Consider the following 19,563-nt stretch of genomic DNA (forward strand, 5'->3'; position numbering starts at 1 on the left):
CACAGTCCAGTACTAGATACCGTTTGTCATTCTGTAAAATTTTTTCTACATCTTTCAGGTGCTGATCAGATTCTTGGATTAGTTTTTTGGATCTGTTCTGTGGATGAACAGAGGACTTCAGTCTGCGGGGCTGCCAATCCCAGCATCTTTCACAGGCTTTCACTTTCACATCTTTCACTAAATTAACTATATGTTATAAATTTGGTCTCTTTCAAAAGCGTCCTGAAGTCAGCTTTGGCTGTGATATACTTGTCTCTGATATATTCTTCAAACTCTCTTTGTTTTTTCTGTTAAAAAAAAAAAAAAAATTATAGAAATGAAACCCAATTCAAAATAAACATTATTTATTAAACAGTAATGTGCAAGTCACATAATAAAATTAAAAATTCAAAAGAAAAAGGCAAAGGGTACCTTTTCTTCATATATAAAATTCATTAAATCACATCTGCAATGCTCATTTTTACAGCAAATAGAAAGAATGAGGAATCATAAATTCATAATGGCTAAAACTTGAGAATCTGCTGCACTACGCTACTAAGCATTTTATGGGGATCATCTATTTTAATTTTCCTAACAACCTCATGAGGTGGACACATCAAAACAAGGATATTAATGATTCAGTGTTTACTTCCTACACACTGTATTTTTAACTTCAAGAACAAAAACAGTAATCTGTGGATATACAAACTGTAAGATAACACTCAGAACTTAACTTACATAGTACTGAGCATTTAGCTTTCTGGCAAGGCAAAAGTAATGAGATGAATAAACTCTTTGGAGTTAAAAAGACTTTATTATCAATTCTAAACAGTCAGAAAAGTTAGGAACTGAGACTGGGTCTACCACAATTTCCCAGTCATGTATATCTTCAAACATCTACAATTCAATAGACTTAGGGGGGAATATTAGTTTTTATAATAGATGCCCAGACCTAGAGAAACCAACCAGCAAAGGGGAATGACAAAAAACAAATAAAAGGCCTAGAGATAAAACGGACTGTAGTAAACAACACTTTTCTTGACATCATTCACTGTTTCAGACCTTGAAGCATATGAGAACTAGTGATCTTGTTACAGTATTCTGTCAGGCTTAAGAATCAAGTGCTCAGGATTTTTTTTTTTTTTTTTTTTTTTTTTTTTTTTTTNCTTCTCACCTCTGGTCTTCGAATCTTCTTTCTCTTTCTTCCTAGCAGCAGCCACAAATTCATTAAACAAGGCTTCTCGGTCTTTCATCTTTTCAATTGCTTTGAATCTTGAATCTTTAGCATGCTTGGCTGCAAATTCACTAAAAGTTGCTCTTGGATTAAATTTTGCTTCTTCCATCATTTTTTTGAAATCTTCCTTGGCTTGCATTATTTTGTTTTTCTTTTCCCTGCGTTCTTCTTCTGCCCTGGTCTTTACATACTGATCAAATACTTGTTTTCTCTCTTTAGGATTGAGAAGTAAGTACCGAGGATCAAAAACTATCTTGTGCAACTCCTTCTCCCATGTTGAAAAAGCAGACACCCCTCTCTCTAGCAGCATGTCCTTGAACTGCTTCATTCGAGCCTCCAGAGGGACAATGGCCCTTTCTCGGGCAGCTTTAATTTCAGCTTCCATGGCAGCTTCTTTCTCTGAGTCAATGTCTTTATTATCATCTCTCTTCCGTTTTTTTGCTTTAACAGGCTCATCTTCATTAATTTCTTCCATTAATTCTTGTTCTTCTTTAATTGCACTCATAGAGAATTGCCACTTTTGGATCGACAGCATTGTTGGAGTTGGGTGCCTTAGTTTCTTCAATTCTTCCATTCCTTTTTTATGAGGGGGCTCCTGAATAATTTTGTCAACATCTGCCCTGCCAATCAGATCATCAGGTCGGTACCACATAGAAAGACGAGTGGTGGGATTATAAAAGAAGACCCCCTCATCACCGGTCCAAACAACACACCATGGAGTACCAGGAACAGGAGTAGTAGCAACCAGCTTTGCCTTCTGGACAGCCTTTTCTTCTTCAGCCATCAATTCTTCTTTGGGCTCCTCCTTTATCTCCTTTATAGGCTCTTCTTTAGGATCCTCCTCCTCTGTCTCCATTGGCAGAGGCTCTTCAGAGGGTTCTTTAATTGGCTCCTTAATCTTCTCTTCTAACTTTTCTTTGTCCTTTAGTTCTTGAGGTTTTTCCCAGGTTGATTCTAATGTTCTATTATTATAATAGTATGTCTTGCCATCTGCTGTTTTATATTCAGTCCATTCAGAAACTACAGTTGCTCCAGCTAAGGTAGCAGGTGAAGCTGCAATAGCAACCTGGGGATGTATCATGGGTACAATAGGAGGGGCCATTCCTGGCAATACACCTGGAAGTGGAATTGGCATGCCAGGAAGGGGAACACGAAATGGAGGTACCATTACTGGTGGAAAAGCAGGTATTGCTGTTGTTGGCTGAGGTACTGAATGAGGAACAGCAGGAGGTAACGTCTGAGGGTGCGGCTGGGGAACAGTTTGCACAGGTGTGGCTGTAGGAGCAGGAGTTGAAACACTAACTGTAGGCGTGGCAACTGAAACAGCAGAAGTTGGGGTCTGATCTTGTGTTGTGGGTGCTTGGCTAAATAGACAGCAGGGTCAAACAAGTATCTTCAGGGGCCCAGGAATGAATTGTTGGTCTAGCATAGACCTAGCTTGATACTGTCTGCGCAACTGAAGTAACAGTTGTTGTGGTAGAAGTGGTAGAGGAAGGGGTGGATGATGATATTGCAGGTGCTGGGCTACTGGTCGTAGGGGTGGAAGCTCCAACTGCTTGTGCTTGCACTTGCGCCTGGACCTGGGCCTGGGCCTGGGCCTGGGCCTGTGCTTGTGCCTGAGCCTGAGCCTGAGCCTGGGCCTGGGCCTGAGCCTGGGCCTGGGCCTGGGCCTGGGCTTGGGCCTGAGCCTGGGCCTGAGCCTGAGCCTGAGCCTGGGCCTGAGCTTGTGCCTGGGCCTGAGCCTGAGCCTGGGCCTGGGCCTGGGCCTGGGCTTGGGCCTGAGCCTGGGCCTGGGCTTGAGCCTGAACCTGTGCCTGGGCTGCAAGCATAGGTGTCAGTTCTGATTGCTGAATAACCTTAACTCCATCTGGCTTGGTCCATGCAGATTCACGTGTCTGAGCATTATAATAATAAACCTTCCCATCTGGAGTTTTATTTTCAACCCATATCTCCTCCGCAGGAGGTAGTGCTGGAGTACCAGGAGCAGTCACAGGAGGCATTCCTGGTGGAAACATCATACCTGGAGGAGGAGGCATGGAACTCATGGGTGGAGGCATGAAAGGTGGTCTCTGGAGGTGTGGAGGGCCCATAGGTGGAGGTATCCCTCCTGGAGGAGGCATTGGCGGCATATTAGGATCAAAAGGAGGACGTCCAAAGGGGGGCCGTGGTGGTGGAGGAGGGCCTCGCATCATACCAAAAGGTGGAGGAGGCCGCATCAGAGGTGGTGGGCCTCGCATCACTGCATTTGGTGGGGGAGCTGGACCTCGGAACCTCAAGGCCTGCTGTTGGGCCATCCTGAGCTCCCCCGGGTTGAATTGCTCACCGTCGCCCCCGTCCCCACCACGCTCCGCCATTACAGAGGGCCGCGTTCATCCACCCGCCGACCCGGCCGAGACAAGTTTTTTAAGCTAAAAAAGCAGATTAGTTAAAAATGGATATAAAAAGATAAAATGAACAGAACAATCATGAGGAAAATAGGAGACATATTGCAGGAGGATGATTAAATATAAAAACTAAGGAAAAATGAGAAAAGAGGATAAAAGTACATCACAAAGATTCAAAAGAAGGAAGATTTTCAGTCATAGGCATCTAGTGTTTAAAAGTTGATTTCTGTATGTGCAGGAGAGCTAGATGACTGAGGACTGTATAGTATGTATGACACCCTCTGTTAAAAAGATTTGCATTCTATTTAGTTGGCCACAGAAGCAGAATTAATGGGCTTGCTGCACCCCTGAGACACATTTTGTCTCATTCATATTTGGGCAAAAGCTAGAAAAAAAGTGTTGGCAAGGAATTCTTAGAGCTTCGTGCTTTCTGTGGGTTTGTGCAGGTTAAGAAGGCTGTCTCTGGGATCTCACACAGAAACCTGGGTGAAAGCAGCTACTGGGAATTTGGCCAAGACCAAGGTTTATAAGGTTCCAGGGTGGAGCATGGGATCTATGCTATTCCACTTGATTAGATCAATCAAGGAGGTTACCAAGAAACTTCGAATTTATAGACCTCTATTGATGTCATTTGATACTACTTTATTGGGGTTCTTATTTGAGTGTTTTTATTTGTGATGAGTTATAAAGTATATATTTCATATATGAATTTACATCTAAGTAAATTCATCCTTCTTATATAAGCAAAGCTCACTAACCCAGAACATTTCTCCTGTCCTTGGCTAATTTATGATACTATTTGTGTTAGTTATTTTGTTCTGCTAACTATAGACTGGGAGGCTTAAATGACAGAAAAGAATTTCCTCTCAATTCTGGTGGCTGGAAGTCTGAGATCCTGGTGCCAGCACAGTCGAGGACTGGTGAGGGCTCTCTTCCTGGCTCGTAGATGACTGCCATCTCTCTCTGGTGTCTCTTCTTATAAAAACATTAATTCCAACATGATGGACCCCTTATGACCGCACCTAAACCTAATTATCTCCCAAAGGGCTCCATCTTCAAATGCCATCATACTGGCAGTTAAGATTTCATCATATGAATTTGGAGGAAAACAATTTCAGTCCATAGCTCTATTCTTAGGAGTGTTATCTCCCTCCCTGCCCTATCATGTCCATAAAACTTACTGAAGTAAGATACAGTAGTTATTCACTATTATATTATTTGAAATGGTAGGACTACAAACAGACCCCAGGACAATGTTTTCTTTAAACCAAGAAACATTTATAGAATAAAAAAGTGCAGGCTATGCCCTTGAAGAGTGAGTTATGCCATGTCAACAAGAGTTCAAGCAGTATTTACCTTCCAATTTATCTCAGAACATTTTTTTCCTTTTATTCTGTGCTAATAACAATGGTTTACACAGAACTTTGTATTTTGTCTCACTTTATTTGGAGCTTTATTTATTTGTCATTGATAAGTCTCTGAGAATAGCTGAGTTTTCAGGTCATTGAAGGGATTATTCTATGAATCAATTAATTAATAGAATGTAGCGTCATTGGTAAATCTCTGAGGATAGTTGACCTTTGAGGTCATTGATGGGAATATTCTATGAAGCAATAAATCAATGGAACACATGTTATAATGAGCTTGGTATTATGAAGTACGTATTCCTCAATACTATTATTGGCATTACTTAATAGTTCTAATTTTGTTATTGTACACTAGAGCAGTCTTATTCACTAAATTGCTTTTTGAAACTTTTTGCCATATTATAGGCATGAATAGCAAACACAACACTTACGTGTGATAACATAACATTCTAGAGTTTAAAGAATAATGCTACATATCTTATAGGTAATTGAGACCTATCAATTTAATTCAATAATTGCTCATTATTTACTTGGCTTTGTTTTTCACAATCCTGGTTGAATATCTATCTGTTAACATTTTTCTCTATCTTTATATGTTGAAAATGCTGCATATATAGTTATTGCCAATACATAATACATATATGTATATATATGAATATATGTGTGCATATGTATACTTATATGCAAAAACACCTATATATGTATCTACATATATGCACATATGTGTAAATGTATATGTGTGTGTATATATATGCACATGTATACATATATGCATGCATACACACATAACTACACCTATTGTAATAGTTCATTTTCACACTGCTATAAAGAACTACTGGAGTAATTAATGGAGAAAAGAGGTTTAATTGACTTACAGTTACACAGGCTTAACAGAAAGCATGGCTGGGAAACCTCAGGAAACTTTCAGTCATGGTGGCAGGTGAAGGGAAAGCAATGACCTTCTTCCCAGGTTGGCAGGATAGAGAAACTGAGGAAGGAAGATCTCATGAGAATTCATTCACTATCACAAGAATAGCATGGGAGAAATCTGCCCTATGGTCCGGTCACCTCCCACTGGGCTCACTGTAACCTCCGCCTCCTGGGTTCAAGTGATTCTCCTGCCTCAGACTCCTGAGTAGCTGGGATTACAGGCATGTGCCACCACACTGGCTAATTTTGTATTTTTAGTAGAGACAAGGTTTCTTCATGTTGGTCAGACTGGTCTTGAACTGCTGACCTCGAGTGATCCACCTGCCTCAGCATCCCAAAGTGCTGGGATTACAGAAATGAGCCACTGCACCCCGCCTATTTTTATTCATCTTTCTTGGGGCTCTATGACCTTTCAGTTGTGCAATTAGATTCCAAGTTTTCTTCTATAGTTTTTATGATTTCTTTTTCATTTCTCCCATTCCATTCTCTTTGCTCTTTTTAGAATTCCTATTAAATTGATGTTGGAATTTCTTTTCCTTGTCTGTTGACCTTTCTCTCATTATCTCTCTTTCTTTGATCTTTAGTGCTATGTTCTGGGAGATATCCTTGGCTCCATTCTCCAGCTCACAGATTTAGCATCTGGCTGCACCTATTCTCTATTCAATCCATTTATAGAGGGTTTTGTTTTTGTTTTTACATTTTAACTACCTTAGTTTGCATTTCCACTATCTTTAGCTGATATCTTATCTATGCAGAATTCTATACTAAAAGTTTATTTTCTTTATTGTGTCTCTTTTTTGTTATGTTTCCTTTTTTTGCTTTTGTGTGAAGTCTCTTTGTTTTGATTTTCCTGAAATTATTAGTAATTTTTTTGTTTTATGAATATTTTTTGAGTACCCTGCCCATCTCAGTAGGGGTTCTAGTTATATTTAATCATAAACTGCTTTTGTGATTTTGGATGGAAGATAAACATATTTCAGATTTTGTAGACAGCTTTCAGACCTCTTTCCTGGTTTTCATGAGCTACTGCAGATTTATTATTTTAAATATAAATATATTTTGTATTTCACGGCATTTTAGACAGAAGAGCAATTGGACATACATGTTTCTTCTTCCATATTGCTCCAATCCTCTTGTCATACTTGGAAATTGTTACAATAAAGTTTATTTTATTCCTTCTGTTACTGTGTTCATAGATAGGTATCAATATAGAAATTGTTAGAGAGGCAGATATCATTTTTCTTTGATTTCATGGTATTTTAGGCAAAAGAAGAGGTGGAGATGTATGTTTCTTTCTGCCATATCAGTCCAATCTTCTCATATTTTTAAATGGTGAAAATAATGACTATCAAGTTCTTTCTTGTCTGGATTACAAGCTCTTAAAGTTGTAGATTATATCTTATTCTTCTTTGTATTTTGTACATGTCTTGGCCATGATGTCTGTTTGGTAAGCTTTTGCTGAATTGAAGCAAGGTAAACTGAATATTAAAGATAAAAGTTTTCTAAGCACCAGAAACTTTGTATCTTAACTCTAGGCTAAGCATGAATAACCAAAGGGTCAGAAAGAAGAATTGTGAAGTGTTAACTTTTCATAAATAGTACAATGGTGAAATCAATCAAATATTCAAAAGTAATTATGTATTTTAATTCAAGGGCAGAACTTTTTATACTTGTTTCAGAGTGTCTTAATATCTTAAATTTTCCTCAAAGATCTTTCTCACTAAAAGAAAACAAAAGTCACTAAAAGTATGTCTCGGTTTATAATCATTTGAACTCTTTCTAGATCTAGCCATCAATAATGTCATGGGTGAAAGAAGAAAAAAATCAGATCAAAACCTCTGTTCTCTTCCTTTTTAAATCTTCTAGTTTGATTTACTGCTATACCAATCTGAATGAATTTTAGATAATTACAGGAAACATGGAAGCAACTCAACATTCATATGGAAAATTTCTTCTGAAATATAGCAATAAATAAAAGAAAGCCTCCTTTTAGTGAATACCTACTCTGGTATATTCCTACTATATAGTAAAGTTATTTAAACTCAGAAAAGTTTACCTAACCTTCATGAGGATGGCCAGTATCAAAATAAACAGAAGAAAATAATAAGTGTTTGCAAAGAAGTGAAGAAGTTGGGAGTCTTTGTGCATTGCTGGTGGGAATGTTAAATGGTGCAGCCACTGCAGAAGACAGTATAACGATTCCTTAAAAAACTAAAAATAAAATTACTAACACAAGCCAACAATTCCACTTCTGAATGTATACCTCAAATAATTAAAAACAGGGACTCAAACAAGTATTTGTAGACCCATGTCCATTGCAGCATTATTCACAATAGCCAATAAGTGTTCACGGATTAACAAAATGTGGTACACAAATAGAATGGAGTATTACTCACCTTTAAAAAGCAAGGATATTCTGGCACATGCTACAGCTATTTCACTTACATTTTGCTAAGTGAAATAAGCCAGTCACAAAAAGACAAACCGCGTGATTTCACTTATGTGAGCCCAGGAGTTCAAGGCCAGCCCGGGGGACATGGTGAAAAACCTGTCTCTACAAAAAATAAAATAAATAAATTAGCCAGGTGTAGTGAAGCACACCTGTGGTCCTAGCAACTCAGGAGGTGGAAGAATTGCTTGGGCCTAGGAGGATGTGGCTGCAGTAAAGAATCAAATTCAACAGACAAAAATTAGAAGTGTCGATGAAGCTGAGGGGATGAGGGAATAGGAAGTTGTTTGAAAGGTGTAGAGTTTCAGTTGGAGCAGATGATAAAGGTCTGGATATTGATAGTGGTGATGGTTGCAGAACACGTTATGGATTGAATGCCACAGATCTGTATGCCTAAAAAATGTTAATATGGTAAATTCTATGTAATGTGTATTTTGCCAAAAAGGTCCAGGACATGACTTTAATCTGTAATGGTTACCGAACAAGGTTTGTATTGAGTGCCACGATCTATACACTTAAAAATTGTTAAAATGGTAAATTCTGTGTAATATATATTTTGCCACAATTTTAAAAAAAGACCAAGGAAATTTAAATAATGTTCTTAAGTTCTTTTTTTGATAAGTAGAAAAGTGAGAATTTCGACCCAGGTACAGGTTCATTCATTCTATCAGCAAATTTTATTAAGTTCCTAAGATATGCCAGGTACCACGCTAGTGCTGGGATGTATCAGAGAACCAAAGAAAGATCCCTGGCCGCATGTAGCTTAAATTCAAGTTGAAGGAGAGAAGCAATAAACCCAAATAATTAAAATGTAAATTATGTGGTCTGTGAGAGGCTGATAAATGTTACTGATAAAAGGAAAATTGAAACAAGGTAAAAGAAATTCAAATTGCCAGTATAACTGACTTCTAAACCAAAGCTTCATCCAGAAACCTGTGTTATCTATCAGGATATAATATTTAAGAACAAAAATGAAAGAGTATTATTTACCAGGTTTCTTTACTTTGGATGTGTTTTTGTTTTGGCCATTTTCTCTTTTCCTGCAAGTACTTTATTAAGAAAGTAAAAATAAAGCATGTTTTATTTCTCTTAGAATTAGAACAGAGCTCTTTAGAAAAATGCCTGAAATAATATTTCTTCTCTAAGAACACCTCAGCATATAAATTATTGTCCCTCTTACAAACCTGGGAAATAAAAGACACTTGGGAGCTTGGAAAAGACTCACACACCTTAATTGGGTAGAACGCTCTGGGTCAATACAAGAATTTTCAGATTTTAAAATATAGATATTAATGTATCTTTACTTAAATTCCTGGATCAGGATTTTACCAGTTGTGTGGTCTTGAGAAAGACAGACTTTTTTATAAACAAAATGAATACTAAAAATCAGCTCCATGGCAGGTGCAGTAGCTTACACCTGTAATCCCACCACTTTGGGAGGCCAAGGTGGCAGGGTTGCTTGAGCCCAGGAGTTCAAGGCTACCCCAGGAAAAATAGTGAAGACCATGCCTCTACAAAAAGTAAAATAAATAAATTAGGTGGCGTGAAGCATGCCTGTGGTCCCAGCTATCCAGAAAGCTGAGGTGGGAGGATAGCTTGAGCCTGGAAGATCGAGGCTGCAGTGGGTCTTCATCACACCGCTGTAATCTAGCCTGGGCGGCAGAATAAGACTGCCTCAGCAACAACAATAAAAATCAATTCCACTCACTTTATAGGACTGTTGCACATAATAGTAGAGAAGGAGTTTATTTCTCAAGCGCTACATAAAGATGAATGAGTCTGTAGTAATAATATTATAATGATCTAAGCTTCTTTTCACTGAATATGATGAACTGATTTTGGAAGACCCATAGTTGCCCTAAATGCATACTGAAGCCTTAAACATTCTCATGTCACAAGGGAGGAAAGAACAAACTTTTTCCTGCCCAAGTGCCAACGAATACACAGTAGCTCTAACCTCATGTAATCTCTGGTGTGGAGTGAAGAACTGCCAGTGGGAACATCAGAATCACAAAGTTCTTACAAGCAGCCATTTTCGGCAGATGTCCTAAAGTAGTCCTGATTTCAGCACTTTTTTTTTTTCTTCTTGGAAAGTAAATCATTTTTTTCTTCCATAATTGTGTAAGTTCACTAAGAGGTGGAAATTGATGAATTACTTATAGCCAGCTGGTGAATTCACTGCCAGTGTAACAAAGCTCTAATTTACTCACCAAGTGAAAATGTTCAAGTCAGATTTGAATTATGTCACTCACTGATGTGTAAATGTGTACCAAAGTATGCATTAATGCACTGCCTTGTCTCGTATGGGAACCAAGTGTGACTAGTCTAGGAGGAAGTGACTGCTGGTCTGCAAGAGTGAGAATTCAATTCATGATGCAGCTTTTTAGAAAGATTAATGCAGTATGTTTATATATTGTATCCATTACACTGTGTTACAATTATATGTGTGGTTGTCTAACCCCCTCCTCCTTTTATACTGTGAGTCTGAAAGTCTTAGGCTGTGTCCCTACTGTTAGGGGAATACTTGCCACATTGGTGGTGGGGTATTGCAGTTGGAATCATTTCCTGATTCAGTGTTGAAAGCCTGAGTGGTCCATGATTTTTACTGCAGCCCAGGCAACTCTCGATGAGGAAGGAGCCCTGCTTGTGAGACAATCTGAGAAAGGCTTGGGACTCAGCAAATGCCTGGCTCCAGGCAAGAAGACAAGGGTTCCGGACATGACTACTCTCTGCATATGGCTGGAGCACAACCTTAAAACAATATTGGTTTTTTATGTAGCAAATTGTTAGTTATATGGACCACCAATCAGAAACCAACATCAATGGGAGGAAATTTTAGACTTCAAGGCCTACATACTATGATGCCGCTAATAAGACAGGGAAAGAAATCAAAGCATGAAATTCAACGGAATGAAACAGGAAAAAAGTGAGAAAAAGAAGAATTAGGCAACACGTTAAGGAAGAAACTGATTCAAATAGAACAGTGCAAGCAAACACAGGAGGGAGGATAAATGTCAACAGGGAATTAGAAAATTTCAGCGCTAAAAGTACAGGAGTATTCTAAGAGGTTGTCTCATAAATTATAGGACATCATATGATTTTTCTACATGTTTACATTGAAACACAACAGAAAGATGTGACAGTGGTCTGGGCTTAAGAGATCAATTTAGGAGCCACCAGCCTCCAGGTTCTTCTGTCTGGCATCCTTCTTACATACTTTCAGTAGTCTTTCCAAAACATGAATCTAATCATGTCATTGCCTATATACAAAAATCTTCAGTGAATCCCCAGAATATGAAAAATAAAATAAAGTTTAAATACTTCAACATAAGCATTCAAATACCAAAGTTTGGCCCTTTCTAAATGTTTCCATCCAATTTCCCCACCTGTGGCTTTCCACAGAGCCATGGCATCAGCCCGTGTACTCAGTTGACTGCAAACATGCTTGGCAAAATCCTTTGGATTTTTGCTCAGGCTGTTTTCTCAGTCTAGATTGCATTTTCCTGTAAACATCAAGTTCTGAAATCCAATTTCTTTATCAAGGCCCTTTAAAAATCTCTGTTGCTCCAAAAAGATTTTCTACATTTCCCAAGGTGAATTTCTCCCTTTGTACAGCGTTTGTACTCTACTGGTGTAACATTGCGAGTGTCATTTAGGCACACGTCCATTTCTGCACCCAGACTATGACCTTCAGAGGGCAGAAGCCCCATAGTCCCTACACTTTTAAATTTAGCAAATAGCCTTTACTCAAAAAATGTTTCTGGCACTAATCTGAAACATAAATTAAACATGTTGTAACCCCTCCCTTGTATGCATCTTTTTGTTACTATTAAAATCAATTCTTACTATGATGTGTGATTTAACTTCTTTTCCAACCATAAAAAAAAGCCCAAGAAGTTTTCCTCTACACTGGGTCTTTAATAATTGATTATTTGCCATGCAGCTATTAGCACAGAAAAAACATATTCATTTATCAACTTATTGATAAGCATTTTTACTCAATCTCTGAAGAATCAGAAAAGCATATTAAAGATATATTCTGCACTGTTTGGTGACTTTCAAATATGCAGAAGGAAGAGTCTGGCTTCTCTAAGAATTCTTTTGTGACAGTAAGGTAATCGATCACCATGAGGAAGAGACTCTGAATAATAGCATGGGGGAGAATAAGGTTCCAAGTTCTATGGTGAATCTACTCACCAGAATCAAGCTGAAGGAAAGTAAGAACACTTAATGTACATAAAATTATAAGGGATAATAACATATATAATTAACAAATCAATTTAACAAATGACTCTAGGCTGGGCTGTTCTTACATAAGAGGGGAGATGGGAGTATGGGGGTGACAACCTCATAGCTTTTCTCTTCATGATAGAAAAACTAAAAGTACTTTTGTAAAAAAGAAGCCCCAAACCCAGCATTTTCAATAGGGTGGAATTGTGAGAGAACTTGTAGTTTAGAGAAGAACCAGTATTTCTATACAGCTGCAGTGTCATTGATACAGGAAGAAGAGTTAGGCAGAGATTAAAGCTTTTGTGAACTTGTAGATCATATTAAGACGTTTGGATAATTTTGATTGCAGGATTTTACCTAATACATCATATCATATGCCTAGGTCCATTTAATTAAAATTCTTCATAAATATTGTTTGAATGACTATTTCTATCCGATTGATATATTATTTGTTTAAGGATAACTGGGATGTTGGGTATTTTGGTGTTTTAAAATTTTTTTTCACTGTTATAAACATCACAATGATAAACATCTTTGTAAAGTTTTGTTTCTTCTTGTCCATCTCTGAATTTTTCCTAGAAGAGGCACTCTTAAGGTAAAACTAGAAACATATTAGAATCAAAGAAGCCAGACATAATCGTGGCCCTATTCCAGGTTCTCATTTTTCTTTAGATTTGAAAAATGTGGGATTGCTACAACAGCCTGTTAATTAATCTCCCAGCGTCCAGGCTCGCACCCCTCCAATCCACTCCCTGTATTAAGCCAAAGTAAACTTTCTAAAATATAAATCTGATCACGTCCTCCCTACTAAAGCTCATACAATGGCTCCTCAATGTGTCGTGTGTGAACTAGTGAACTATCCAAATTGAAGAACATGTTAAGAATTTTAATATATATTACTCAATTGCTTGCAGGAACGTTGCAGCAATTCATACTCCAACAAGCAGAATACAAGATATGGATCTTATGCCATTACCAACATACAGTATTCTCATTTGTCACACATATTGCAGTGATCTGTTGTTGTCTGTCTTTCCCTTTAATTTACAAACTACTTACAATCAGGAATGTTGCCCTATTCATCTTTGAATCCTAACACCAGAGCTGATAGTGAACAATGAACAAATTAATATTACCTAACATAAGTACTTCATCTGTATGTAGAATTTAAAATTCCTTTACCTTTTGCCCTGCTGGGATTTAAGGAGAGGCAAGGTCAAGGCCAGGAGTTGAGAGGTCAAACAGAGGTTAAGGTGTCAGACATGAAAACAAAGGTCAAGATAAGTAATGCAAAAGCCATAGTTCAGAGTGTCTGACAAAATTCTATCTGTTATAGATTATTTTATTACTGTTTTTAAGTTCCTTTCAATACATCCTGTATACTAAATAATGTGTAGTTATTTGACTAAAAAAGCTCAGGTAGGGAGATTAGGTGATATAGCCCCATCTCACTCAGTTATACTCTTTTGAGAAAAGCCTTCCTCTTGGAACAAACTGAACAGTTTTATATGCAAGGCAAGCCAGGTGCAGGGACAGTTCGTTCAGTCTTTAGAGAAGCCTCATGGGTGTGCATCCTAACTCTAGCAGAGTGCCTTGCAAACTTGAAGATGCATACAAATCATTGGGGAATCTTGTTAAAATACTAGATTCTGATACAGAAACCCTGGCTTGGGTTATGGTATTCCGCATTGCTAACAAGCCCTCAGGTGATGAGGCTGACACATGGACTACACTTTGAGTAGGAATACTCTAGCATATCTTCTGCTTTTCCATCTACATCATGAGAATTTTGCTACTTTCCTCAAAATATTGTCATTAAACTTAAATATCAAGAATCAAGGCAATGTACCTGGTTATTATTTAAGTACTTCATGGATGGTCGTTGTATAAGCATCTTTTCATCCCTTCTAGTGGGTCTTAAACTTGGCTACATGTTAAAGGCACCTGGAAAGCCTTTAAAACATACTCATGGATGCCAGGGTTCCATTCAGACTGATCAAATAAGAGTATCTTGGGAAAGAGACCAGGCATGGGTATTTTTATAAAGCTTCTCAGGTGACTTTTTTCTCATATAAGGAGATTGCATTGGTGATGAATTGCAAGTGCACCTGAATTCTGAGTTTGAGGTTCCAGGTCCTCCTTTTGGATGACACACCAGAGAGACACTAGGTCTTTAAGATAAGTGCAGGGCAGCACCTTGTGGGCATCCATTCTACTCTTTGGGCACATGCAGTGGTTGCCTACCCAGCAAAGCATCAGAAACCAGACTTGCCTTTGGACATGTACATCTCGCATTTGTACATCTACAGATTCCCAAGAACCACCAGTGGGTAGGCAAGGCTCTGAAATCTGGATGTTGCTGTATTAATGCTTTTAAATATTTCGCCGTGATTCTGATGCCCCCCTAAGTTTGCAACCACAGCACGCATACCAGCTAGAGAAAAGGGAAATTCATCATATACGTACTATGAGAGTAACTCTGCTAACAAACAAAGGTCTAGTTATATCTTTAATGCCTCAAATAATAGCCAATTCACTGAAATACATAAGTTCTTTGGTCTCAAATCTTCACAAAATAATTATATAATTAATAGATTAATCACTTTTTACCTGATTTGGAGTTTCTGCCAGTAGTATTTTGACCAGAGTTCAGCCTCTCTAAGAAACACTTAAACCTTCCTTGACTGTGACATTGGCTTCGCTATGCCTCAAGTTTCCCAAGCTGTGTATGTATTGATGGAACTCATAGGAAAAGACTCAATAAGTGTTCTGTTGTGCTTTAACTATAAAGCACCCTTTAAATAGCTGTCTCTTTTATGGGAATGTTCAACTGAAGTGTCTTGGGATGGCCAAACACAATTATTTACAGAGGAGTATATTGCTTCAGAAAGGATAAACCACCAAAAGCAGGGTCCTTGACCTAAGAGGCTTAAGCTTTAAGATGGGGTAAACAAACGTAAGATAACTGTAAAACAGAGTCAGTCTCAAGGCTGGAGAGCCAGCAGCCCTGGAGGCTGTGCAGAAGCAGAGTGGAATTATTCAATTCCAGCACCTCACAAAATAAACTGACTTCTAGAAAACTCTGGTTATTTTCAGACCCACGAAAAGTTTAGAACTTGATATTTTTAGTTTTAGGCTGTTATAGGGAAAGTTGGAAATAAAACATTCAATGCAACGTGTGGTTGTTCTAGCTTCGGTTAACATTATATACATGAGATTTATCACTACTGAGGCCAGGTTTGCTACTAACTTACTTTTAAAGATTTTACTGAGTAGATTGTTGTATGATGCCAAGACTTTTCCAATGGTCCACTTAATGGTTATTTATTTTTATTTTTATTTATTTTGGTTAGGGTAAGAGATTTAATTTTATTTATTTATTTTTACTAATGTCACCCAGTATAATACACTAAATAAATTTGTCAGGAGCTGATGAAATGCTTGGCAGTCTCAATTTTATTTGTGATTAGTCTTCCAGAGAATTCTGCCTTTGGCTCCATAATGTTAGCATAGGAAAGAAAATATAGTCAAATCCCTAAGTGCTATTTGGTCATTAATAGTTTAATGTGTGTTTATTTTTTTCTTCCAGCTTTTTATTTCAGAAAATAAATCCTGGATTATGTTCTCAAAGGAACTAGAATTATTTTGTGTATCTTTTTCTTAAAACCCTGTAGGCAATTTTTCCCCCTAGTGGTTTTCATAAAGGTTTAACAACTGGCAGCCCTGGAATCTGATGACCTCTTTCTTTCCTTTGACTAGATAAGGTAGCACAGCTGCTTGGTAACTTTTCCCACAGAGGCTGCCAATGGTGGAGGGGACGAGGTGTCCCTCTGTAATTCGATCTCCACATAGGATCAGACCTGGTCCTTGTCAGGGCTGAAATTGTGTGCTATATTAAGTTACATTTAGTGTTTTCTGTCCTACTCCTTGAACTACTGTTTTCAGAGACCATCCAACCTACAGAACTTCCTTCAGTACATTGGGGAGCCAAGTTACTGCAGTCCGCATGGTTGTTCAGTCAACAGGCTGTCTGGAGCCAGCTTCTTTAGAACCCACTGGTGATGTTTCTAGCAAAACAATTCAAATTTCTGGTGAAATCTCACCACATAAGGAAAGTTAATAATCTTTGGTGAGAAATGACTTGGGCTATGAACCTGCAAGCAGGAAATTGCGAAGTGGTCAGGCAAAGTTTAGAGATGAGCAGTTTGGTTTTGGTGCATTGGTTTCACTTAGCCTGCCCTAACCTTAACATCATTTTTGTGTCTGCATTTATAACTTCTTGTACCCCTGCTGTTATCCTCTAGTACACTGATGTTCAAATCCGGGTGTCCATGAGACTCATGCCTGGGCTTATCCACAGAGTCTGATTCAGAAGTTTGGTGCAAGATCTCAGAGGCTACATTTCTAACGAACACTCCATGTGCTCCTGATTCAGGTGGCCTAAGAAGCACGCTTTGAGAAAAGCATCATTAACAAAATGTGCTATCACTCAGCCGTCATTTGTTAAGAGGAATGTATACATCATAGATTATTCATATTTTATTGTGTCAACCTACCCTCAAAAAGTAAAATTTTATTGGGAGATATACATATAAAGAAAAATCTATTCCAAGATACCTATGCAAAACAGTGGCATAGGCTGTAAATGCCTGATGAGTTAATAAAAGGGGTAGTTACTATTAGCAGCTGTGGTCATGGAAATCTGCCCAATGCTTTAATTTCTTCACTTTCAGAAAAGCTGTTTTTGAAACAGCAAATTTTAAGTAGGAGGGAACCAGGGATTTGCCTGCAATCCCAGCTGATGGTAGAAATAAATTTTTTAGAGACCTCATTTATGAAAGCAGCGTGCATTAAGCATATGTTATGTGAAAGGCATGTTTTGTTTTTTTCATTTTTAGGGCCACCTCATATCTCCTCTAGTCAGAATTTAAGTCCTCAGCATTCTTCAACTCTTCTAAAGCCGTAGAACATATTTAGTAGGTTCGAAAAGAAAAAAGGCATTCCCTACAGTTTGACCCAAGGAAAACACTGGAGCGCTTTAAAAAGTCAATTCACTCTTACAAAATATAATGAGGGATTTAAAACATTTTCAGATGGCTCAATTTATTACAGCCACTACTGCTGCTGCTGCTGCTGCAGCTACGGCTGCTGGTCACAGCGGGCAGGGGGTGTATTTTTGCTACTGAAATGTAGAAACGTGGATCGGCACATGGTACAATCTTTCTTATGTCAAAATAGAATAATAGAAAGATTCAAAGACTGTGTGAATCAGATGATGATAGCTTCTAATACCAAGGCTAGCATTCACTTTGATGTTAAATAAATTAATTAATCTTTGTGTCCCAGTCTTTTGCAAAATGGAGGCATTACTAATTCTCTCTTGAGGATTTATGGTAAGGTAAATAAAAGTAATAGAAGAAGTCCTGGCAAATTAAGGAATATTTTTGCATATAAATCATTATTTAAAAAATATATACACACATGCACGCATTTTTTTCCCTTCCTGCAAATCTGCAAGGCAACTTACGTAATGAAATTAAGCCTCTTGCAATGGGGCTTTGTATTCTCTGATGCACTTCCCTCCTGCCTCTGTTATCACTCTTGGCAGTGCAAGAATGGGTTTCAAAATCCTAAGCCAAATTAATGCAAACAGAATTGGGCTTCCATCAGTATTATATTAACATTAAAATATATAATTTTAGCAATGATGGACTAATAAGCGACAATGTTATCAAAGGGCTTACTATTTTTCTAGTGATTTCTCAATATTAAATGACATTATTATTGATTTTAATCAAACAACAAGAAAAATAGCTAAACATCAAAAACACTATTTTTTATCCAACAACAAATTTTGTTGAGATACTTCTCTAAAGGAAGTATTTTAGTTTCTATAACCTGGAATTTCTATTGCAAGTTAAAGGATCTGTGTTATTAGCACAGCCATTTACATTTGAGCCATGACATTTTAAGCTGAGATACAGACTTGGTTGCTTTTTACAGAAACATTGAACATCTACTATGTGCAATACTCTGTACTTGGTAATGTAGGGGACACAAAAATATTTAAATATTGTTAAAGAAAAAGTGTACCTTGAGAGAAACACTGATAAAGAGAAATAGGTGTGAAAGAAATAATAAAAGTAAACAAATAGATTGCCTAAGATTGAAAACGAGTAGAGCCAAGATGCAAAATTAACTGTAGATTTACTCTCTTTATTGCTCTGCCATGCTCCTCTGTATCATTACGTTTAATTGCAAAGAGGGACCACAAGATATGCTTGTCTATTATCTAGTTACAGATTGCTTTTTGCTGATTAGTTTCATACTTTACATTATTAAAAGAAGAAAATAGGTATTTGAAATGTTTCACCCTATTAAGAAATAACTTTAATTACTGAACTAACATAGCGTATAATCAGAACCTATTCCTGATTTTGCCCCTTTCTTTCTTTGTTCATTATAGCATCATCCCACTGCACTCCAGCCTCCATCATTAGCAATCCATGCAAGTAGTAGACTCATCTATGGCTTCTATGTAAGTTCAGTGTTTATGGAGTAAAGTTGTTCCTCCTCCAAGGGATTTTTTTACTTATCTAAACTAATTATATAAGCTGTCATGTTTTCTTTCAACAGTTTAACACATATTGTCTTTTGTTGGTTAGAAAAAGAAAGCCGCCCAAAGCATTTATACCTCTTTAGCTTGTACTGTTTGAAAGTTTGAGCATGACATGTGATAGGATGCTAGGGAATCCTTGATACCATTTCTCCCTCTGGAGCACATGTGATGGAGCAACAAGACAGGGTATTATTTCCTTGCTGGAATCACATAAAGCCTAGTCAGCCAAGGCAATTTCACAGTGCCTGACCAAAACACCTTGGCAGCTGCTCCCATGCAGGGAGACTTTTTGGCTGAGAATGATGGCTTGAGTTAGTGATTGCTGAATGCCCTATATTTGGCATTCTACTGTTCATGTAAACAGGGAGAAC

The 19,563-nt window shown here is 37.8% G+C and overlaps 1 protein-coding gene across 1 annotated transcript in view; it reads right to left on the bottom strand.

Annotated features, from left to right (window-relative positions):
* The window catches only part of LOC108307837 (transcription elongation regulator 1-like), a 13,838-nt gene extending 10,241 nt beyond the window's left edge, over positions 1–3,597 (bottom strand). The window contains exons 1-4 of the mRNA XM_037740250.1: positions 2,652–3,597; positions 1,075–2,572; positions 187–291; positions 4–92 (exon numbers count right to left, since the gene is read on the bottom strand). Coding sequence (XP_037596178.1) covers positions 4–92; positions 187–291; positions 1,075–2,572; positions 2,652–3,567 — 2,608 coding nt within the window. The 5' untranslated portion in view covers positions 3,568–3,597. The remainder of the gene's footprint in view (positions 1–3; positions 93–186; positions 292–1,074; positions 2,573–2,651) is intronic.
* Positions 3,598–19,563: the final 15,966 nt, after the last annotated feature.

This window comes from Cebus imitator, unplaced genomic scaffold, assembly GCF_001604975.1.
Source record: "Cebus imitator isolate Cc_AM_T3 unplaced genomic scaffold, Cebus_imitator-1.0 Scaffold81, whole genome shotgun sequence".
Lineage (NCBI taxonomy): Eukaryota > Metazoa > Chordata > Mammalia > Primates > Cebidae > Cebus > Cebus imitator.